The 24,836-nt window shown below is 31.6% G+C and overlaps 2 protein-coding genes across 11 annotated transcripts in view; one reads left to right on the top strand and one right to left on the bottom strand.

The window, feature by feature from the left end:
• Positions 1-5,033: 5,033 nt before the first annotated feature.
• Positions 5,034-16,063, bottom strand: LOC117179625 (protein Mo25). 6 transcript variants are annotated; one of them, XM_033371621.1, is made up of 10 exons: positions 15,698-16,063; positions 15,431-15,473; positions 15,232-15,353; positions 12,220-12,342; positions 11,999-12,166; positions 11,648-11,766; positions 9,340-9,508; positions 9,093-9,257; positions 8,909-9,013; positions 5,865-6,047 (listed from the first exon to the last, which is right to left on the bottom strand). In XM_033371621.1, the coding sequence occupies exons 4-10, from the start codon at positions 12,319-12,321 to the stop codon at positions 5,865-5,867; spliced, it is 1,011 nt and encodes a 336-aa protein (XP_033227512.1). In that variant the 5' UTR covers positions 12,322-12,342; positions 15,232-15,353; positions 15,431-15,473; positions 15,698-16,063. The 6 variants fall into 6 exon arrangements, with proteins under 6 accessions (XP_033227517.1, XP_033227512.1, XP_033227513.1 ...); XM_033371622.1 differs by having other exon boundaries at positions 15,304-15,353; XM_033371624.1 differs by lacking the exon at positions 15,232-15,353.
• A 1,954-nt stretch (positions 16,064-18,017) lies between these two features.
• LOC117179472 (zinc finger CCCH domain-containing protein 13-like) overlaps positions 18,018-24,836 on the top strand; it is a 21,574-nt gene continuing 14,755 nt past the window's right edge. For 2 of the 5 annotated variants that reach the window (XM_033371323.1, XM_033371321.1), the window contains exons 1-3: positions 18,019-18,572; positions 18,763-18,838; positions 22,060-22,460. In XM_033371323.1, coding sequence (XP_033227214.1) covers positions 18,388-18,572; positions 18,763-18,838; positions 22,060-22,460 — 662 coding nt within the window. In that variant the 5' untranslated portion in view covers positions 18,019-18,387. Of the gene's footprint in view, positions 18,573-18,762; positions 18,839-22,059; positions 22,461-24,836 lie in introns of all 5 variants that reach the window. The other 3 variants (XM_033371322.1, XM_033371325.1, XM_033371324.1) reach the window with 3 other exon arrangements.

Genomic DNA, 24,836 nt, shown 5'->3' with positions numbered 1-24,836 from the left:
CGCGGAACGGAAGACTTAAGATGCATGCTTTTGTTCATGTGCATAACCTTTCTTGTCCCCATATCAAGAGATCTGAGCTCGTTCTTCGTCCATGGAACTACTTCAAATGAATAGAGTAGTACCGGGACGGGAAGGATGTTCGTTGCAGATACTTTGTTCCTCGCAGACACTTCGGAAGACCAAATCTGTCAGATGATACGTTTGTATCTGCTTCGGAGAGTATCCTTTATAAATGTCACATCCTGTATGCGGCTCTGTGGCACGCCCAGGTATGTATAAGTCTCTCCAGCGACCCAAGGACGAAGAGTTGCTTGGCACCTCCAAGAGCGCCGATGATAAGAACGATTAGTTTGACAGAATATTCCGGGTAAAATTGCCGCAACTCCCTTATGAGGTATCTATACCTCTCTTTCTTTTCATTCTCCTTGGCTATGATGTTTTTGTCAGCTGGTGCCGAAAATTCGATAACAAACATGGTCCGCTTCTCGAAGTCAAAAAGAATCATGTCAGGCCTCGAGTGTGCAACAGAAACAATTGTCGAGAATATAAAGTGACAGTATATGCAACACTTCTCATTCTCGACAATTGACTCGATTTCCCTAGGAGGATTTAGAGGAACGATATTAAGTTTAATGCCGTAAGAGTGACAGAGATGGTGATAAAGCACTCTTAGTGCCGCATTGTGCCTCTGGATGTAAGTTATTCAGCATGAGTGGGACAACTAGATAGTATGTGTATAAAATGCTCGGGGTGTGCATGGCACGCCCTGCAGCTATCATCGGGAATGTATTGGCTCAAAATGTGGCGACAGTATGTTAAGGTGGAAATGACACCCTCTTGACATGCCAAAATGAAAAGTTAGCTCACACGACATTGACTGATCCTCCACATTTCTGTGGAGGACGCCGTGCATCCTCTTATCGAGGAGCTGTGAACAGAAGTTTTTCTCTTGTGCTTTCTTAATCCGGGCTTTTAGGAGAGAGTACTCGAGATAGATAAGATTTGATCCATTTTGCTCACCCCTAATACTGAAGTTAAGTCCGAGTTCTTCAGCAGCCTCCTCCGCTGCTTTGTACAGAAACGCTCCTTTGCCCACTTCTTCGTGCTTCCTGTCCATTTAAAGAAGAGGGTCTCTTCCATTTGCGACTCTGTGGGCGGTATCCAGAATGATACTGTTGTGAAGGCATTCGAAATTCAATATTCCGCGACCACCTTGACGGCGTGAGATGTAGAGTCGAGGAATAGAAGACTTTACATGCATGTTTTTGCTCAAGCGCATAACCTTTCGTGTCCCGATATCAAAGGATCTGAGCTCGTTCTTCGTCCATGATACCACTCCAAATGAATAGACTACTACCGGGACGGCAAGCATATTCGTTGCAGATTCTTTGTTTCTCGCCGACAGTTCGGTTTCGGTTAGACATTTATCTAATCCAACTTGTACTTTCGATCTACAGGTTTGCCGCAAAAGTACCCGTCGGAATTGCGAAGTACTAGAGATAGTGGCAATAATGTGAGGCAAAAGAGGAGTGGGCTCATGGTGTCGCCCTAAAAGACACCTCTCTGATAGGTGACCTTGTTAGTTGTCACACAATTTTTTCCAGATGAGATAGTAAATCTGGTTTTTCAAAGCGGCATCAATCTCTCTATGCACCCAACTATTTGTGAATGAACCTTTAAGCTTTCCAAAAGACAGATAATAAGCCTATGGGAGGTCGAATCGAAGGCTTTCCGGTAATCAATCCAGGCCATCGATAGGTCACGCTGGTAGTATGCTGCATCTTTGCAGACACATCTATCGATGAGCAGGTGCTCCCGACATCCTGCTACGCCTTTCTTTGAGCCGAGTTGTTCATACATTTCTTGCCACACAGGTTCAATTGCCCGAACAATCCTATCATTTAAGATATCTGTCAATATCTTATAAAGTGTGTTCAGACAAGTTGTTGGCCTGTAATTCTTCGGGTCAGCTAAGTTGCCTATTTTCGGCAAGAGTATTGTGCGCCCTTCCACCAACCACTCCGGCATTGATTCTTCCGGCTTTAAATATCAGGTGAAAATACGGGCCAAATGCTGATGGGTTGAAGGAAACTTCTTCCACCAGAAGGTCTTGATACCATCTGGTCCCGGGCCGGAATAGTTCTTCATCCCTCTTAATACTTTTGTCACCTCCTTGGTAGTGATGGGTGGGCATTCTTTATCAGATGTTATGAGGGCACTTCACAGCTCCTTGAAGCTATTTTTGTTATCTGAGTCTTCGTCTAGTTTATGCTGCATTTCGTAGACTTCTCTCCAAAATACTTCTACCTCCTCTGGTTTGGGCGGGTGTTCGACAGTAACTGGAGGGTCTGGGAGGAGTCGAGATGGGTCAGAGAGAAACTGTTGATTTTCTCTGACTCACCTCTCTCTCCGCTCTAGACTTCTCTTAGCATCCAATAGTATCCATATTCTCTCAACAATATGCTGCCTGTTGGTCAGCAGCTTTGACTTGTTAAGTGTGTGATAACGGGTTCTGAGTTCGCGCGCAAACATTTGAACCTTGGCGGTAAAATTCCTGCCGGATGTGATGTAGTCAATCATACACTGAATGTGGAACACATACAGTCTTTCCCAGCCTATCTTTATGGCGATTTGATGCATTTGTCTTTTGGTCTTATGATCAACTATTGGTTTTGTTTTACGGTTCGTATCGCCAAAAGCTCTCGCTGCATTATACACGCAAAAATTGATAGTCCAGAGGTCGGATTCTTCGGAAAAATGTCCACGAAGCTCGTCATCCATTTCAGCTAGATCTTTAGGCTTGAAAGAAACCTGGGTGTTGATGTTTCTCCGGTTCACAAAGCATTGCTCTTCTTCTATCGGATGGCTGCCCGCAGATGGTAGAGTAGGCATTCCGCTTACATAGCCCCTTTTTCGGAGTAGTTCGGCATGGTTTCGTAGGCGTTTCTGCGAAAAATGCGATAGCTCCGGTTGTTTCTCGCACCACAGAGCATGCAGTCGTGCCATGTAACCCCATTTAGGGATCACACGCGAATCTTAGCACTCTAGCAAGTCGCTATTTAGTTGCTCCGTCCACCTAAAGGTCCCGAGAGTCCGCCGATCCATTGCGTTGAATCGATCTTCATTGGCTCCGCCAGCTCTAGAGTGGTCGCCATTGTTGGCCGACCCATTGTCGGGAGCCCTGCGCGTTCTATTGTTTGAAACGACACGTACTAGAACTATGTTTGGTGTTGTCATTGTTGTTCCCACGAGAAGCTAGGGAAAAGGCTACGTCCATCCTTGTAGAGTCCCGCATGCAAGGATAAGGCTGCGTACTCTGAGAGGTCGCCCGGTATCCCAGAGTCACCGTTTCAGACACCTCACCCAGGTGCCATTCAGCTTTCGGCACGGTTTCACACCTCCGCTTGGGGGTTAATTCCTTCGGTACCACCCCTGGACAATTGTCCGCGACTGCCTATTCATTTTTGTAGCCATATTCAGCAGAAACCGTTGGTTCAGGGACCCTCTATCCGCAACCCGAGGACGCGTTCGGTGGCTTTGTCATAGGCCCTGGGGTTTCATACCACCAATAAATTGTGAAAATTCGTGGTAAAAATTTATTTTTACTTTTAACACTTATTAATTTATGTCTCGGTAGAGATAACTTTGGATTTTAAAAAACAATTAAATTCAAAACTAGGTATAACTGGTATAGCAAGAGATTTTTGGACATGCATTTCCGGTACTACGTTCTATTTATGTGTCATACGCTTACACATACGCTTACACTCTCTCACTTTAAACAAAGATTCCATTAAAAGAAATTGTTCTTATCCCTACGATGGCTACGTTTCATATTTACCATATTTACATAAAGATTGGAAGAAACTTCCTTTTAACAATTTCGCTGATTTTTATGTGCTGGTTCGTCATTTCCGGGTCTTTTTTGGTATTGTGAACTGTAAAATTGCTCAATTTGCAATTAATCTAAAAGATTAAATCTTCAGTTTCAAAACAATCATTAAATTCCTAAAAAAAACCCCCATATTAAAAAGTTTTATGCTATTAAAAATGTATTGTATTTTGAATGCAAAAATCACAACTCGCAACTATTTGATGTTATGTTGAATTCTGAAACATTATGCGATTTGCATAACATACGTATCCTTAAAAAGATGGAAAGGTGAAAAACATATTTCATCTTACAATTCATATCTGGGTAAGCATTTTTTTACGTAAAAGCGCAGGCTTTGGACCCACTCAGTCGGCTTGTGGGTTTGATTCCCGCCTCGCACTCTGGAAGATCCTCGGCGGCCCATGCGGTGAACACTAGGCTAGCAAGGGAGTTGTTCATCTCCGGAGAGTCGTGGGACCGGTACCTCTCAAGAAAAAATGTTTCTCTAAGTACTTAAAGCAGTTGCTCTTGGTGGTTCGGAACCCACCTTAAACTGTTGGTCCCCCTCTCACCAACATGTAAGTGCGTGGGGGGTGTGTGAAGGAATAGGGAAGAAGGTGCAGGAAAAATGTACACCCTTAGGGGACACATTAAAAGCTTCCATTCCAAGTTCCAAATACCAACTAAAGAAATGTGTAATATATTTGAATTGGATGTCTTAGAATTAGGAAATCCTTAGTTACAAGAAGCCAAAGTTTAAATTTTACGCAGTTTACAACATTGAAAATTGTTTGAACTTCAAAATACCACGATATTCTACAAAACACAACAGCAAGCCCTAAAGAATTCCATAGAAAGTTTCATGGCATTTCAAAAACATTTTTAAAAAAATGTTAATGAGCATTTAAAGGAATTTCTAAAAGTTTAATCGTTTCAAAAGATTACGTTTTTTTATAAATTTTCGAAACAACTGGAGGGGTTTCATCATATTTTGGGTCTGAAGGATTCTTTAGCCAAATATTTCAGGGAATTCCTGAAGAATCCAGAAGTTTTTAAAGCATTCCGGTAAATTCCATGAGATTTAAAACCGTTTGGAAAATAGAAACTTATTAAATATTCAAAATACGAAGAAGAAAGTAATAATGGTAGTCACGAATTCCTTTTTTTAATAATACTTTTATTGCAATAAATATAATAAAACAATAATTATTGTTTTGGCGTTACATTTTAACAGTCAATTCTATACATACATGTGATTATAATTTTAGCGTAAAATGAAGCAGGAAATGTCTATCGTTATAAGTAATACATTCGCTGCGAGTAGGATATCTTGAAGTACAAAAACAAAGTACAGCAGCTACAACAAAAGGTGTTTCGGAGAGGGTAAGGCGTGAACCTCAACTCTCAAAGGTCAAGGCTCAAAGCACACATTTATTCTAAACACGAGTTTGCGAAAGCAGGTAAGCTTTTTTTACTTGTGATTTTCTTTTAATAAAGCATCTCTACCGATAGTTATGTCGCATCGGCGCGAAACTCGTCGACTCGCATTTTAAAGATTTCTGTCTTTCTATTTAAAAATTAACTAAACTTATGTTCTAACTAAATATCTTTTGAATCAGACAACACTTTATTACATAAATCTCAGAAGAAGTTTATTCACGGCTTAAAGATAACGCCAGTTTGGAAACACGTGTGCTTTTCAATTTAAATAAACGTTCATCAAGATAAGATTACTTTTAGATTTTGGAGATAAAAGCAAATATTCGTACAAGTTTTCACTGGGAATTTTCGTATGGATCGATAAATTCTTGAATAGAATTGATGGGGAAATGTTTGTCTATAGCTGCTATACTGAGTGGTGGATAACCAATCGATTGATAGAAAGTAGCAGAGTATTATGTTGCCTGAAGTCTGTATGTTACAATAATAAATTGTGAATGTAAATATTATTTACATAACTACTAGAAAACAAAAGTAAAAATATTTTAACTCAATTTTCATGTACAGATCTAAGCTCTTTTATTTGCTTAATCAAGTAAGCCTTCTCGTCGTTAAACTGCTCGTCTTCTGAGCGGTCTGTATGGAAGCGTGTGAGGAACTCGATCAATTTCTCTTGATTTCGGAGTAAAATGTCCAAAATCGGTTTCGGCTTGTTCGGATTAGCAACAAATACCTGCAGCATTTCACAAGCAATCAATTAATTAATTACAAAGAAAATCCCCCCCCCCCTTTTAATTTTCATTTGGAGTTGCAGACTAATTTACACACGATTGCCGATATAATTATTAATTAATTTAAATGTAAAGGGATTTTCAAAAATTAATTAATGTGAAACAATTCGAATTGATATTAATATAAAATGTTTAAGAAAAACCTGAAATTATTATAATCGTATAATTTTAATTAGTCAAAATAAATCGTATTAATTTGGAAAATAATTGTTCTGTATCGTCAGGATAAATTAACAATTATGAAATATTCACACAATCAGATAAGGACCGTACTTGAATTATGTAACAGACCAGGGGGGGGGGGGTAAACATTTTGTTATATTTTGTTACGATAGGGGGTCATGTACTCTTTTATGTATTTTTGTCCAAATTCGCAAAAACTTTATCCTTAATATAAGATTTTTAGTCATAAATTTTATTATTTGGTTGAAAATTTAACAATTTTCTTAAAAAGGTATCCTTTTCGGTTGCAAATTCGACTATTTTGTTAAAAAATTCGTCTTTTGGGGACGAAAATTCAACTCTTTTCGTAGAACATTAACCTTTTATTTAAAACTCATATTTTTTGGTGATAATTTTGTTGCTAAAATCTTTTTTGGATGAAAACACTTTTTTTGAAAATTTATCTTTGTGATTTAAAAATTCACCTGTTTTAGCAAAATTTTTGTTTTTCTTGGATAAAAATCCAACTCCTTGGTTTAAAATTTAACAATCTTCTTAAAAAGTTATACTTTTTGGTTAAAAATTCGACCATGTAGCAGAAAATTAGCCTATTGTTTACAATTCTTATTTTGGTGTTGGAAAGAGAACTGGAATCTTCTTTGTTTGAAAACTTAACTTTTTTGAAATTCATATTTTTTAGCAGAAATTTCATTTTTCTTGAATAAAAATGCAATTGTTCATTGAAGATTCAACTCTTTTTTAAAAGGTTGTCTTTTTGTTTTTAAAATTTACTTGCTTAACTGAAATTTTTTTTTGATAAAAATGGTTGAAAATTAAACGGTTTTGTTAAAAAAATCATACTCTTTTTGATTGCTTTTGGTTGATTTTTGTTTAAAATGTATACTTTTCGTGAGAAATGAACTGAAATCTTTTCTGGATGAAATTTCAGCTTAAAAAAAAAGTTTGCCGTTTTTTTAATAAAAAATTCATCGGTTTTAGTACAAATTTCATCTTTCTTGGATAAAAATGCAACTATTTGGTACAGCATTCAACTATTTTGTTAAAAAATCGTCAGTTAGGTTGAAAAAATTCGTCGTTTTGGATTGAAAGTTCAATCTTTTTCGTAGAAATTTATTTTTTGCTAAAAATTTCATATTTTGATCTTGAAAAGTCAACTGGAACCTTTTTTGGATGAAAATTCAACTATTTGAAATTTTTTATTATCTTTTTAATGGAAATCTTTTATAACAGAAAATCCAACTTTCTTTTGAAAATTTACCTTTTTCATTCAAGAATTCATCTGTTTTAGTAGAAATTTAATTTCTTTTTTATAAAAATGTAACTTTTTGGTTAAAAATTATTCTTCTCTACTTGAGTATTCAACTATTTTGTTTCAAAGATTTAGTTGAATAACTTTGTTAAGGAATAATTTGTTTGTTGTTGAAGATTTATATTTTTAGTCGCAAATTCATCGTTTAGGTTGAAAATTTAACTATTTTATTGAAAATTTAACTGTTTAGTGGAAAAGCCTTTTTTTAATAAAAATTAATTTTTAAACTGAAAACTTAACTTTTCCGATTTTTTAAGACTGATATTTTTTAGTTAAAAATGCTCCTTTTTTGGTAAAAAAAATAATTTTCGTGGTTCAAAATTTAATTTTTGTTTAGTAAAAATGCATCAGCTTTGTGGATATTATTTTTTTGTTGAAAAGTCATATTTTTGTTTGGGAATTTATCTTTTTAGGTTGAAAATTCAACTATTATGATAAAAATTTTATTATTTTGTTGAAAAATAAAGTATTTTCTTAAAAAAACATATTTTATAACGGAAGAGACATTTTCTGTTTAAAATAAATTAATAAATTCGTATCTAAAATACTGTTTGATTCCGCGTATAAAAGATTCTATGTTACAAACTTTACGAGATTAAAATGCTGGGATTTAAATATTAATTTTCAACAATAATCCGTTACCAACATATTTCTTTAAATTAATATAGCCACATTTTTGGCGAATATTTCAATATTTTAAGGGTAAAATTATTTTTTTGCAAATTTTACTTTAAGAAACGTGACATTTTTGCATATTAAGGTTTCTCTTGTTTCAGTGTAACCAGTTTTTTGCACTCTTTCAAAATAAAAAAATTAAATAATTGAATAAAAAATGGTCTTTCGTTTTTTTGGTAAAAGGTAAAAAAAACGTTTTTCAAAAACCTTAGCTTTTTGATTTCCAATTTCCGATTGGGGTTTTTTTTCTGGGGAGAAAACATTTTTTTTAATTATGTTTTTTTTTCGGAACTTTGTCTTTTTTCAATTTTGGAAATTTTGCGGTGCTTCTTCATTCTTTTTTTTTCTCAAAAAATCGAAACAACTTTTAAATTTATTATTATTTTTCATTTTTTGTGGATTTTAAAGGAGTGAAAAAAACTGGATATACTGAAATAAGAAAAATCTTACTATTCTAAAAAAAATTGCAAAAAATCCTAAAAACATTACTTCATCTCGATAATACCTTAAGACTTTGAAATAGGCGTGAATAAAAAACTCAAATTACATTTTCCAAATTTCATGACTTTTCCAGAATTTGTAGCAACCGTGTATATAAAACTGGAAACCGTAGATCTGTTAAAAAAATGATATTACCTTAAACACGTGAAAGGCCTCAAACTGGATATTACGAGACTTCTCCTTAAGCATATTCATCATCAGCTTTAAATTGTCGGGATTGGATATATAACGAGTCATCACCTAGAACAAAGAAATAAAACATTTTCTTAAAACCTTATCTTCAAATTGGGTTCATCCAGGACAATATATCACAACTTACGCTGAAGTTGTGTCGATCAAGAAGCAGTTCTCCCAGCAACTTTAAACTCTGTCGACGAGTTACGTAATTTTCCGAATTCAGTAACCTCTGATAATGTGAAAAGACCTTATCGTAATTGACTTCTAAAAATTCAGCGCTCAAAATCTTATGCCTCGTGAGCAGCTCCTGAAAATTTAGATTTTTCAATTATAAGTATTTTCAAAACTTACGCACGAGGCTGATCAAAATTAATCGTTAGGGCAAGCACCTTAAAAGTAGAAAAGGCATCTGAAGCAATATCGAATGTAGAAACTTCGACGTATCTGAAGAAATTATAAAAGTCGTCGGAATAGATCATAATTTTAGCCAGCGCTTCATATCGGGCACATTCTCTTAACATAGTACCACAATTCAAGGCGATATCTTGATGCTCATAACTGAAATTAAAGAAAATCATTTAACTAATCAGTCAAATTTAAGGAAAGACTGAACTCAGGGTGGTGGTCATTTTTATCATTGAAAAAATTCAAAGTAGTAGAACTCTTCAATTTTAAACTTTAAAAATTGACGCTTAAAAATATTTAAATTCAAAAGGTTTGTATTCAAACTCAATAATTGAAACGCATAAAATGGAAGCTATTAACACTTTTTAATTGAACAATTTTAAATTAAATACAGGTAAACTGCAAATAAATTTGTTATGAATTGTAAAGTAAAACATTTAGATTCAGTTCAACAAATATAAATCCATGTTATCAAAATTTGGTTTTGTTTTGAAATATTTAAAAATATTCTCTGGAAATATTTTTTTTTAGTATCGTAAACCCTTTAAAAATCCTTAAATAGTCTGAAAATTTTATTTCAAAATATTCACGACCGAATCCATTTCAAATCAGGAAGGGTTCTGCACTTGAAATCACAGAATCTCTCGGGGAGAAAATATGTTGTTTTTAGAGGAAATTAGGTGATACGTATTCATCCGATTTGCAAAAAAAAGTCTAAAAAATTACGCGTATTTGAATGTTGTGCTTTACTTTTGAAAAAACCCGATTTTTTCTTTAAATCTCTACAAATTTTAATGTAACTGAGATATTTATTATTTCATTCTTGATTCTAATAGCGTTCATTCAAAAACCACCTTTCAATTTTTTGCTAATTTAAAAAAAAACTTGTTTCTTTAATAATGTCTCTTGTTCTTTTGCGATATTTTTCGTAGTTCACGAAAAAAATTCAATATCTACATTTTTAGGGAGAAAAAATTCTGTCGGCCTCAAAAATAGTTTTGCGCACATGATGCTAATAATGTGCCTTTCTTTTATTAGTAGAAACTCTTAAAAATATTTGGAAGAATAAAAAAGGAGGGGTTTTCCAGAAAATATATTTTCTTCTTCAAATTTTGAAAACATGAAAAAAATATGTTCTCGAAAACCCCAGCTTTTTTATTCTTACAAATATTTTTTAAAAGCTTCTACTGATGAAAAAAAGGCACCTTATCAGTATCATGCTGGCTAAACCATTTTTGAAACCGGCAAAATTTTTTCCCCTAAAAATGTAATTTTTAAATTTTGCTCGTAAACTATGAAAGACAACGCAAAAGAACAAGAGACTTTTTTATAGAACTATTTTAAACGTGCAAACTCTTATCTTAAAACTTTTCCTTATCTGTAATTGTTTCCAAGAAAAAATAGAAAAATCGACTGTAAGAAAAAAGAATTCCCCTGCATGCAGAAGTTATTTAGCAGTATCAAACTTACAAGATATCTTCATTTTTAAAGAAAAAAGTTTTTTTTTTATTTTTAACTTTTTTTCAATTTCCTGGCGGATTTTAAAAGAAGACTGAGCGATATCAGAATCAAAAAAATGCAATAAGTATCTCGTTTACATAAATTATAGAGGTTTAAAGAAAAAAAATGGATTTTTTTGGAAATCAAAGCACAAAATTAAAATGAGCAATAAATTTTTAGATTTTTTTTGCAAATTGAAAAAAAAAAGAATTAACAAATTTCCTCTAAAAAACGACACATGTCGTCCCCGAGAGTTTCTGTGATTTCAAGTGTAGAAACTTGCCTAGTTTGAAATGGATTCAGTCTCAAGAATCTGATTTTAGGCTTTAATTTCCTTAAAATCTTTTAGGTTCTTTTTTCAAAATTTTCGAAATACTTGTAAATAATTGTAAATATTCTCTTAAAATAATTTTTAAAACTAAAAAATGATTTTCAATTTTAATATGAATTTTAAGACATTTTTGCATGCTTTTAAAACCTTTCACAAATCTTAAAAAGCTTCTAAGTTTTTCAAAATTTGCAAAAATCTTCATTTTTACTTAAATTACTTTCAATCATTTTAAGTTTTAAAGTAATTAAAAATATTTTCAAAACTTTTAAATATCTCTTCAACTTACTCAAATTGGTTCTAAATTATTAAGTGTTCAATTGTTATTTATGCATCAAAATTCAACAATTTTACTTCAAAATTGAATAATAACAAAATTTAATAGTAGAATTACGCATTGTAAACTGAATAATATAATTCAAAAAGTTAGAAATTTAATTTAAATGTTGATTAAATCCACTTACCCGGACATAAGGGTAAACAGTATTTCTGGCTTGGTGCAAATGTACTCCACCGTTGGAGATCTCGTGCCAATTTGCCTTCTTAGAATATTGTTGAATACCTGAGCAACATCCTTCTTACCCTGAAGAAAATTTATATAATCTACAATCTTTCTTCACAAGTAAATAGAAATAAAAAATCCGTAAAAGAAAACTATAATGTAATTTTATTATTTCATATTGACCCTGGATTTTAAATATTTTTTGCATAAAAGATCATAATCTTCTGATCCTTGATTCTTACCGACAAATTAAATAAAAATTTTAGGTAGAATTGGATGGATAACGCCGATTAGGGTGAGTTTCTGGATTTACCTCGAAATCTATTCGACTCAAATTTTGAACGAGAAGAAGTAAAAGATTGCTGTTGTACAGCTCTTGTGCAAGTTGTGCCACGACGATGTCGGCTTGTGGCTCAGATTCTGCAGTTCCGTACAACATATTTTTGATGTGGACGAGATTTTTGCTGACATCCTCCTGCGCCTGAAAGTGAAGTTGCTGTGACACAGAACGAGAAATGCACTTTCACGACATACCTTTTCCACCTTCTTGTCACCACGCTCCAGCGCATTGACAGCCTCTTTTAGAGCCTTCACCACCTCCGCCGGACTTTTTTGAGACTTTCCGAACAGAGGCATTGTTTCTTACAATTCATAAACCTTAAAAAAATATCGGACATTTAATAAATTGATTAAATTGAAGTCCATCAGAATTATACGAATAGAAATCAGACTAATTATTTATTAATTCTTGCATTTAATTAGTAATTTATTATAATTATTAGTTCTGGTAAAAGCATTCTGCGGAATTTTGTTAATAAAAATATATTTTAGATCCACTGAGAATTAATGAAATTCTTAATAAGAGATAATAACATTTACAACCTCAAAGTTATCAATAACAATTTGAAAATATAATATTAATTACTCAATTCAAAATGTTTTCAATTAATCCAAAGGCTTATAATAAATTACAAATTATCAAAATAAAATATGAATTCAGAGTCCAAAATAGTTATTGATGTATTATCCTAATATATATAATTATTTTTTAAACCAATGAAAAAAAAGGTATTACCAGTAAATTTTAATAATTCACAGTTTATAAGAAAATCAAGGTTCGCGAAATTGAATTATAACTCTCGACGATGCATGACACACGTCCGGAAGCACTTGATCAAAACTGCAACTTTCTGGATTAAATTAAACACTCTAAGGGTATTTTAGACATTGACATTGAATTGTGATTTGAAGAGAAAAACAATTTTTAACAAGTGAAAAGAAGGCATCTACAGTGACATACATTAAAAAAAAATTGAAAAAATAACATTTATAAAAAAAATTACCAACTGATTTCGGTATATATAACCAATTAAAATTTATCAATGCAAATAATTTTATTTTTACTACTAAACCTACAATTGCGCATTATTTTAGGTTTAAAATCGGCCAAATTCAAAATAATTTTTGTCATGCTTTGATTTGAAATTAATCTAGTTTAAATTTTTACATTTGAAATTCTCAAATTTCAAATGATCGAATTTTGAAAGTTTTCCATTAAAAAATATATGACTACTGTAAATTTAAATTTAATATTATTAAATCTCAACAGATTTAATACAAAATTTTACACAAAATTTTCAATTTTTGGACGATGCACCATTTTGTATATATATAACTGATTTTAAAATAGATATTAATGTTTATGTCCCTCCAAATTTATTCAATGTGTCTAGATACGTTTTAAACTTTTAAATGGATTACTTTTTCGGAAAATTTATAAAAAATTCTTTTTTTAAAGGTTTTAATTTTTTTAGAATATACAGACAACTTTTTCACATTTTTGAAACTTTTTCTGAACTAAAGTTTAAAAAAAGTAATCTAGCTCGAAGACTTTTCCGTCATTATAAAGTACCATAAAACGGGGTAAAGTAGCTCATGCAGGGTAGAGATGCTCACGAATAAATTTCAATAATCCATCAATAATTCGATAATCTTTTATTTTTTTAATTGGTGATAAAACAAACAATTTCTAAAGTATTTAAACTTTAAAATATTTCTTTAATGAATTAAAAAGAAATTATTGGATAACAAATCGGTTATTTTTTAGAATCTACTTTAGTGATCTTATTTCCATAAAAATGAGTATTTTGAAGTTTTTGGGGCGCTTTATCCGAATTTCATAATAGAATTTCCAAATTCAAGTTGGCTAATCCAATATGGCGAATTAAGCTTTGCAAAATTTTATTACAAGAAATTCATAAATATATTAGCACCATCAATTAATTAAATAATAGGCACTGTCTATTAATAATAAAAACATCATGCATTTCTTGAATTTTTTTTTCTAAAGTCCATGAATTTGAATAATAATTCCAAAAAGTTTTTATTTGATATTCTTATAGTCAAAATTCAGTACATATTAAGGTTAAATTAATTCGGGTGGCTTTATAAGTTAATTTAAACCGCTTCAAATTCCTAACTTTTTAGGTAAAAATATTGCGTTTTCAATCAAATAGACGCATTTATATCCAAATAGTTGAATTTTTAATCAAAATGATTAATTTTCTATACAAAGAAAAAACGATTTTCAACATACATAAATTCTGAAACAAATAGTGGAACTTTCAACTGAAAAAGATCAATTTTCAACTCAAAATGGAACAGTTACATTTTCAGTTTAATAAAATTAATTTTTAACAACCAGAAAACAAAATTTTAACAAAATATTTAATGTTTCAACTGGAAAAGATACATTTTCAAAACAAAAAATTATTTTTTAGCTATAGGAAAAAACGAATTTTCAACAAAATAGCTCATTTTTCTATGAAAAAATTCTTATTAAAAAAAAAGGTTGGATTGAAACAAACAAAGAAAACTTCTCAACATAAGTTAAATTTTCAAACAAAAGAATTAATTTTCAACCAAGATGGTTAATTTCAAACAAAACAAAAACGAATTTCCAACAAACTAGTTAAACATAGTAATATAAAGCTAATTTTGCAAATTAACAAAACAAAAATTATGCACGATAAAATTCCCTGAGCTTTCCAGGTTTTTGCAAGTATGTACAAATTCCCTGATAATTCCAGGTAGCAAGGACAATCTGTAACTATTAGTAAAATATAAATTATTATCTTCTTTAAAATTTTATAACTCTCCGTAGAGGTTATGTTTTATATGCCGAACGAAAAACAAAAGCAGCAAAAGTATCTGGTATCCGACCAGTAGGAATATCCAAAGACATTTTAAGATGTCCAATTTTAAGGCATTTAAATTTCTATTTCAAAAACATAAACTTGCACGAAAAATCTTTTTCAAAAAGAGATGTTATATTTGACAGATTTGAAGCAACAGGTATTGAAGATAACGTAACGAAAACCAAAGGACCCAACATAAACCATTTTGAAATCAAGCATGCAAAATAATGTGACTGCATAATGAATTGTTAATCATAAATCCATAAAATCTAGAGTATTAAAAAATCGCTTAAAAGTAATTAGCCAAAAAGTACAAAAAATTACAGTAAAAAAGTCAGATAAAACTAACCAGGTGGAAACAAAGGTTATAGAGTTCACTCCATAATTCCCGGAATACCCTAACCTTTCTCAAATTACTCACGTTTCTCGAATACGATCCCCACTGATATCGCGTAATTGATTTCACTATATCTATCACCAACACGAGTGCCAAAAGAGAAAATTAAGTGAAAAATAATATAACAAAGGCACTTCTAATAAACATATACCTGTCACGCACGAATTCACCTATCTCCAAACAGGTTAAAGTCACTGAAGTCAAAAAACGTCGTAAACACTCAAGAATGTAAAGATCCAAATGCAAGAGAGATCCCGAAGAAGCAAAAAGCTCGGAAAAACTTTGGCATCGCGAAAAAAAAGTCAGTTACATCTTCGTTGTAAATCAATAAACGAGAGAGAACGACTCAAAATTACAGATATAACCTATCTAGCCAAGAGGTGACGTGGGCGTCATTTGACGTAAACAGCGAACTCACCATTCAATTGAAACCTGGATTAATATACGCAGTTGCTGCTAGGCCTGCTATAGGCACTTGCGGTCCTGATGTACCTTTTTAGAGGTTCATTTACAAGGTAGATGATCGCAGTATCTTGTGACTTATTGAAAAGATAACTCGCTCGTCAACCGAGCTTCTAGGTCGTTGCCTTGACTCGCGTTTTATCAACTTTACCAGTTTCTTCTCCGAATACAAATTTTTTATCCTTTTCACGCTTGAGGGGATTTCAGTATCGGAAAAAATATGTCTACTGCATAGTTATAATTTAACACAGCCTTTTGCAGTTCATCGCCGCCCATGACCACTAAACCACTCACCACTGTCACGAACACAAATGCAACTGCACTCCCGAGGAAAAATCTTCATCCTCATCATATGATCAATGGCTCCGATTGGTCGAAAATGCCGTCTCTTTTTATCTCAGGCAATCACAACCCTTTCTTTCCCACCAGCCGCTTTCTAATTGGTCAGAATTTTCCGAAACCTGTCGCTAACGGGGCAATTAGGAGAGGTACACACTCGATTTTCCGAGAAGAATTTTCCCTCATTTAAAATCAAATTCTTCAATCTTTTCATTGGCAAAAATTTCGTGGCAAAAATTATTTTTCTCACACATTTAACGTCTGCAACACATTCTGCAACATACTGCATTTTCAACAATTTGCTGAATTATCTACTAAAAAAGATTTTTTACCAATTCAATAAAATAATTGAATTTTTTACCAAATAGTTAAATTTTCAAGCCAAAAAGACGATTTTTTCGAAGCAGTTTTATTTTCAACAAAAAAGTTCATTGATGACCAACAGCGATAACTTTTCTCCAATAAAAAATGAGTTTTTAGTCAAAAAATACCAATTTTTAATAAAACAGTTGAATTTTTGACAAAAAAGATGTTTCGATCAAAATGTTGAATTTTCAACCTACACAGATGCCTTTTCAACCATATGATCGAATTTTCAAACAAAAATGATTAAAATTCAACAAAGAGCAGTTATATTTTCAAGCGAATATAGTTGAATTTTAATGCAAAAAATGCGATTTTTTTAGAAGACAGTTGAATTTTCAATTAAACAATTAATTTTCAATCAAGAAAGATGACTTTTCATCCAAAAAGAACAGTTGAATTTTCGTGCACAAACAATGCATTTTCTTGCAAAAGAAAAATTGAGTTAAACGAAAAAAATGAATTTTCAACAAAATAGTTGAATCCATAACCAAATAATTGAATTTTCAATTCCCAAAAATGAATTTTAAAACTAAATAGTTGAATTATTAAAAAAAATATATTATTTGCACCCAAAAATGGAATCCTCAAATTTTAAGTTTAAAAAATTAATTTTCTAACAAAAAAAGACGAATTTTCAACAAAATAGTTGAATTTTCAAAGAAAAAGGCCTAAAGTACAATAACATTCTAAGATACTAGGAAAAAACAAACCAAACAGATTAATTTTTGCTACCAAGAAAAAAATGTCCATAAAAATATAATAGTAACATGATGAATCTATAGCAAAGAAAAATTAATTTTCAACAGAAGAATATTTATTAAATTCGAATTTAGGCGGGAAAACGAGAAAAAGGGGAAGTTTCTGGAAAACAGGGAGAAAACGAATAATTCTTTTAAAAAGGGTAAAAGAAGGGAATAGGAGAACAGGTGAAAAGTCTCAAGTATTAATGAATTACTAATTACTAATTACAATTTCTGAGAAAAATATCTTGAAAATTTGTAGAATAGATAAACTTTTGCTATTCACATGTTAGAGTGAGAGGAAGCAAGTTTTGTTGTATATCGATGGGTTGTACGAAGATACGCTATATTTCGTAACCGTTAAGAATTAGGCTAACTTTATTTTGTATGAAATTTAGTAAACACGTAGAAATGTTAAAATAAATAAAAATATTTTAAAATGTCTTATTTTGAACGTTATGGGAGCCTTAATTACATTGCAAACTGTAATATATAATCCTGGAGTTTTTAATTCGTAGGAAATGTTTCGAAAAATAATAGGTTATTTATTCCTTCTGAAAACTTAACTAAATGAAGTTAGTCTAATTCTAAACTGTAGCGCAAAAAATAGCCTATTCTTCGTAAAACCCATCGATGTGAGCATTTAAAAATTATGTATACCTCAAATAAAAAATTGTTAACTTCAAACAATAATGCCTAATAATAATAATTTAATTTGTCTTTTCTATCATTTTTAACTGTTTAAACGTCGCGCTCCTTGAGTTTTCCGCTTGTGCGCATGTATGGAAAATCGTGTGGTGTTGAGAAAATTCCACAAGATGGCGGTGCTTTTCAAGACAAGAAGTGTCAAACTACTCTATGTCAAACCAAGTCGGGCGTCTAAAAAAGTTCATTAACCACGATGAAAAATGGTAAAAACAAGAAAGTGAACTTTCGCGACATCGTGGATTAATTCATTTAATATCATCGGTCCTATTTATGAAGTAATTTGTCGTAATGTCGGGTTTTCATGGTTGAAATCAAGTTGTAAAATTCATTATTAGGTTAGGTTCTTTCGGGTTAGCTTAATTTTTTAATTTTCACACAAGTCGTTACTCGAGAAAGAAGGCTCGACCTCTTTAAAATCCTAATCGAAAAGAGCATTTGCATACTGCAGTTATGTACTTCGACTTTCGGAATACGATCGTTTTTTGGTGATAATATGTCAAAGTCAAATATAAGAAAAATAACAGTTGAGACTACCAAATGTAATATTGACTCTCGGCGTCCGAGTGTTTTCGAAAGGTTGGGAACTAAGCCAGCGAACGTTAGCAACACCCAAAATTCTTCGGATTTTTGTAGAAATTGGGCAGTAAACGGCAGTTGTTCATATGGAAAAAACTGCAAGTAAGTCCATTCATATTTTTTTGCTTTTCTAAATCAGTTTTACCATTTTATTCCACAAATTTCGACAATGGTCTTTAGTGTCACAAAAATTAAATTTGTTATCATTTGGTCTTAAGAAATAACATTTTTAAACAAATTATAATGATATATCAAAAACCTAAAATCTTCAAAATTATATTTTTCCTACCAGGTATGCAAATACTCATACTTTAATTAGTCCATCCAAAAGAGCAAAAAAGGATAATGCAACAGCGAATGCTACATTGGTAAGACACGTTTTACTACTTTTAAATATTCATCGCATGCATTTTATTCATTCACTAACATGTAAGTGTTTTGCTTCTTTTATTTTTAAATATCTTAGCACTGTTATTATTAGTGGTATAACATTCAATTCATCGTGTCAATTTCTGGGTTTTTTTCTTACAAATGCACAGATTTTAAAAACTGTGTGTATTTGCTACATTAACGTTTGTACATAACATCCATTTCTTTATTCAGAATATTTATTTTCTGGATCGCCGATTATTTCAGCAATAAAAATGCTATACAGAATATTGATGTGATTTCCTAAAGGCTTGAAGAACTGTTTTCAAAATATGTTTAATATTTGAAATAGAATGTTTGCAATGCTTCAGAAATTTTTTGGCCTTACAAATCAGAATTTTAAAACCATTTTTTCTAAGTAGATTTCCAATGCAGTTCATTATTTTTATGCATCTTTATTGATCAACCTTTTTTAATTAACAAATTTATTGGCAGGGTGTCTAGTGTGTCGGGAAAACGAGAAAATCTCGGGAATTTTATTTAGGATAGCGAATTTTGTTCTTTTATGGAAAAATCTTTTTTTCTTCGATCGGAATAATAATATCTTCAGTTCTGTGGATGGTTTTGAACATTCAAATTTTGGAGGATTAAAAAAAAAATCATATGAGCCAAAAAATTATGCATACCATTTTTTTATTATCATTTAAAAAATCCTGGTTTAAGAATGATGAATTTGGCCGTTTTTGAGTAATTTTTAGATCTTGCACATCACAATTTTTTTTCGTATAATAGCACATGTTTAAAAAATAGGGCATTTTTTAATTTTCCAAATTTGAATTTTGGCATCCACACACAAAAAGGAAGGTACCGGATCGAACTGAAATTTTTAAGTAATTATTAACGCTACTTGAGAAAAGGGGGTTTCCGGTCCACTCTACTATACAGTACCGCTCATGCCTTTTTAAATGTTAATTATATGAGGTAAAATTTGTACACTTAAGTACATTGAAAGCTATCAGAATTCTAGATATAATCAGCCAGGATGAAGGCATGTTGTCAATTTTTAAAGAACATTTCGTAAAAGTAGTGCAGTTTTTCAACGATTTCTTAAAATTGTAATAAAATCTAATATAATAAACATTTTACAACGTTGAAACTTAAACTTTGGAAAAATTCGGATACATCTCATCTGTAGGATTATAAAAATAAAAATTGAATGAACTATAAATAAATTTGATAGACACCTCATATTAACTTCTTTCGTATATTTTATCAAAGGTATTTCTTTCAGCAGAAAAAACCTAAAAAATTTTCCAACATTATTGTTTCAACTTTAAACATGTTGGCCACGCCAGAAATTTTTTTACAATAATGGTGTTAAGTTAGTACGATTCTATAAAAATCTTCCTTTGATGTAATGTTTATTATATTAGATTATATTTAAATTTTAGGAAAACATTGAACTTTAAATTTGTTTGCAATACCTTCTTAAGTAATTGACCAAATGACTTGTTTCTTGCTATTGAAGAGAACAAAAATGAACTCCCATATACTTAACATTAAAAGAATTTAAGCAATCGTCGATAAACAGGCGGTATACTCGAGAATAAGTTTTGTACGTGTCAATAAATAACTGCCAAATTACAAAAAGACATCTTTAAATTGGTCCGGGAAAATCCGGGAATTTCAAATTGACTGGTCATTAGACACCCTGATTATATCTGTAAATATATTCTTCTTCCTGTTAAAATATTTAAAAATTATCTCTTGCATATGGTTGATTCTCCACAAACAGGGAATTGTTGGTAAGGGTAACTTTTTTATAAAAATGCTTCAAATTGTTAATTTTGTTTTTGTTTTTTAATAATTATATAATGGTTAGGAGGGGTCTTATAAACATTCACGCTTATTTTCCACTTAAAGAACTTGTAGCACATAAAAAAATTTTCAGTTTTTAATTTTCGGGGTGATTTTCTCTGATTGTGTGTGAAATAAAACAATACTATAGAATATTGACAGATTAGACGTAACATGGCAGGGAAGAATAGTTTTGTTTAAAAAATGCATTTTTTTTTTCAAATTTGAAATCTTTTTTTTTTTTAGTTTCACGATTATTATTCTAAATTATAATCCTAATTTTAATCTCGATTTACGTAGATTTTTAATAAAATTATTTGGAAAGGGGATACGATTAGCTCCGTCCCATCCCTGACAACGAAAAGCAGGTTATGGTATCCGATGTTACGGTATCTGAAAACCATACAAAATTACTTTTGACGCTTTAAAAACAAAAGCAAAAAATAAATCTTTCTGACAAAAACTCCTTTATAACCTAGGGATAATTCACAAACTACGTACTGCGTTTTTCTTCTGTTCAATAAAGATGAGAATATAATTTCCGTGAAGTGAACAGTGATACAGCGATATGGATAAATGAAAAACGCGTGACGTAGCTTGTGAATGATCCCATATGTGCTACAGAGAATTGTTATCTGTTCATTGATTTTTATTATGAAATATGAAAGTTCTTATCAGGTACGGTATCCGCTACTAATAAAAATACGCCACATTTTTAGTTACATTTCTTCACTTTACAAAAAATGTTCTTTATTTTTTGTTATGAAGTTTTGACGAATGAGTAGTGCGACTTTTTTCGAGATATTTTTAGAAAATAAGACTCAAAAAATGATAAAAAGTTGATGATAGGTATGGAAGATTCTTTTACCGTAACCATCGAAAACATTTAATAAGCACCTGTATAATTAAATTTTCTCTACTAATATATCAGATAAATTAAAATATTTCTTCTGAATTTTATAGTTTTTGAGTCAAAATTTTAAACTATCAATTATAAGTTTAAAGATAATTCGCTATTCATTAAAGTCATGTCTCTAAACTTGGAGCCACGTACGTCGAGACATCCCAAAAAGGAATTTTTCGAGTATTTGGGAGAAGCATTTTACTAAGCCATACGAGAATGTGACTTGATTTTTTCTTACGGAGGTATTGTGTATGTAGAGTTTATGTAGAGAATCGCCCATATAAGAGATGATAACGCCGTATATTTAATTTATTCCTCTTGATGGTTTTTCATTGTCACTTAAATTTGGAATTAAAACTGGAAGGTTTCTGAAGTGTGAAAGCTTATCTGGCTGTTTTGGAATCATCTAAAGAAAATATACCCAGTAATGCGATCAATTTGATTCTTATAAACCACTAGCTTAATGAAGACCTATTCAAGCGATTTACATCTAAAATTCTGAAGAAGGCGTCGCACAGTCCCGACTTAAATTTAGAAGAGTGGAATCAGACGGACCTAGAGTACGAAGACGAGAAAGTCCTGGAGAGACGTCGACAGCTTTTGCAGAGGGAGTTAGAGATACAAATGAAGAAGGATAAGGAAGTTCATGGAAAGGATAAGACCAAGTTCAAGAAGAAGGTCATGAGCTCATCCTCGAGTTCTCGCAGTTCCAGTTCCTCCAGTAGCAGCAGCAGTTCAAGTAGCGACGATTCCTCGTCGACATCGACTTCCGATTCGCGCAAGAAAGTTAAGAAACTTAAGAAGATCAAGCATCACAGCGTGTCTCCAGATTACAACGAAGAGAAAGAGAGAAAAAAGAAGTAAGTATATTGTCCACTTCCCGTAATTCAAATATTTTAAAGTCAGAAGCGGACTGGGATTAATTGTTTTAAGGAATATTCAAGGCTTTTTCAGGCGTGTTAAGGAATGAAACAAGATTTGAAGACAGTTGAAGAAAGATTTTCTCAAGAATTATTCAAGATATTTAATATTATTTAAATGATTTCAAGGGGGGTTTGAGCAATTTAATTTAAACAAAAAAAATTAGTATTGCAAAGAATTTTTCTAAAATTTATAAGGATTTTGAAATAGTTCATAATATTTATCAGGGTTCAGGGTATTTTTAATCATTCTAAGAGACTTCAAACAATTTCAAAGGAGTTTTATGGGATTTCAAGTGATATCGAAAGTTTCTAAACAGTTTATAATACTACTATAAATTGCAAATAATTTCAGGGGATTTCAACAGTTCCCTTCTGTTTTAAGGAATTTCCTCCTGAATTTCTGAATCTTTCACGGAATTAATAAGATTTTATTTATAAGGATTTCAAAGGATTTTAAATATTCCAAGGCATTTCTTGAACCTCTTTGTTAGCATTGATACAATCGTGCTCCAATCTTTTTTTCCTATTTAACGTGCTCTGATTTGGCATCCAAGTCTTACATGGGGGTTTTTGGGCTCGCTTAATCTGAATCTGAAATCAAAATTCAAAAATTCGAAATGATGGCGTCAATACGGCGGACCAAAATCGAAAATTTTACTTGATTTAGATAAAAATTGGTAGCCCGGGATTTTTGAGTTCGCTAATTACGAATCTGAAATCGAAATTTACAAATTGAAAATGACCTGCTGTCAAAATTCACCAGTTAATAGAGGGGTTCAAAAAATGTATTGCTACAAATTTTTTAAAATCAACATCGACACTTAATAGTGTGAGAAATATTTCAAATCTAAATCAATCTGTATTATTTGTATTTTCATTCGCCATATTGGTTCGTCATTTTGAATTTCTGAATTTTGAGTTCAGGTTCGTAATCAGCAACCTAAGTTACTCATAAGTACCAAGCTTTATTCAAATCAGGCCATTTTTTGTACTTTCGTCCACCATATTAGATCCACCATTTTTAATTTTCGAATTATAAGTTCATATTTGTAATCAACGCCCTCAAAAACCCCAGGGTATAAATTTTCCTGCCATTTTGGGCACTTTTTGTAATTTCACGGGATTTTAAAATGTCTGAATGCATTTCAAAGAATACATTAACAAGAATTGAGGGACTTCAAAGGTTTGATTAGATTTTCAAATATTTGAAGGTATTTCAATAGATATTTTTAGGTATTTTAAAAGATTCCAAAGAACTTTGAATAAATTAAAAATGTGTCAAGGACTTTTTTATGAATTTAGGGAAGTAAAAAAGTGTATCCGGTTCTAAAGAATTTCGGTATATTTTGGAGGATTTTATAGGATTTAAAAGATTTTAGTATGTTTTAAAAGATTCCAAGGGATTTTTACGAAGGGAATTTATCAAATTTCTGAGGTCAGTAATTTTGGGAATTTTAAAAGCCAAGGGATTTTAATGGCTATAAATATGGTATTATAATGAATTTCCAAGGATTTCATAAGAATTCAAGGAAAACTATTAGATTTTTCTGTGATTTCACAAGGTTTCAAAAGAATGTTTGTATATTTCAATGGATTTCAAAATATTTATTCACAAGAATTGAGGGATTTTACAGTTTTGAAGAGGTTTTCAAATATTTTTAGGAATTTTAAAGATTTTAGGATATTTTGAACAATTCCAAAGATTTGGAAGGTAATTTTAAGGATTTTTCATAAGATATCCGAGAATTTTAGGGATATTAACCCTTAAACGGCCAAAACGCCACTACCGGGACACTGCTTTTCAACGGCCAATAACTAAGACTATTCGACACTAGAAAAAATTGAGACACATACATTTTTATTGCTTAAGATCTCCTCTTTCCGACGGTGCCAATGAAATTCCTCAAAAAATTTATTTATTATCCCAAAATGCAGTTCAAACCAAAAAAAACGTGATTTTTCGTGCCTATTTTTTTTGTGAGCCATTTTCCAAAGCTTTTCGAGTCTGTAATTAACCTGGAATCTCACTAACCGGTGGAATAAATGTCTAATCTTTGAGAATCCATGGTTCAAAGATCGATTTTTCGTTTTAGTATTTTCAAAATGGCGTCTTAATGGCAAAATTTTTGTGAAAACATTCATGAATTTTTTTTACAATAAACGATGCGCTTTTCGGGAAAATCATCAAGAATAAAAAGTTCTTGTAATCAACCAAGGAATACGTCTGAATTTTTTCGAAGCGTTTTGAGCAAAATTTTGGATTTTGCATATGAACAATTTTTGCAAAATTCAAAATTTTGCTCAAAACGCTCC

The sequence above is a fragment of the Belonocnema kinseyi genome, chromosome 9, assembly GCF_010883055.1.
Source record: "Belonocnema kinseyi isolate 2016_QV_RU_SX_M_011 chromosome 9, B_treatae_v1, whole genome shotgun sequence".
NCBI lineage: Eukaryota > Metazoa > Arthropoda > Insecta > Hymenoptera > Cynipidae > Belonocnema > Belonocnema kinseyi.
The sequence above is the reverse complement of the archived record's forward strand: the minus strand, read 5'-3'. Positions and strand labels throughout refer to the sequence as shown.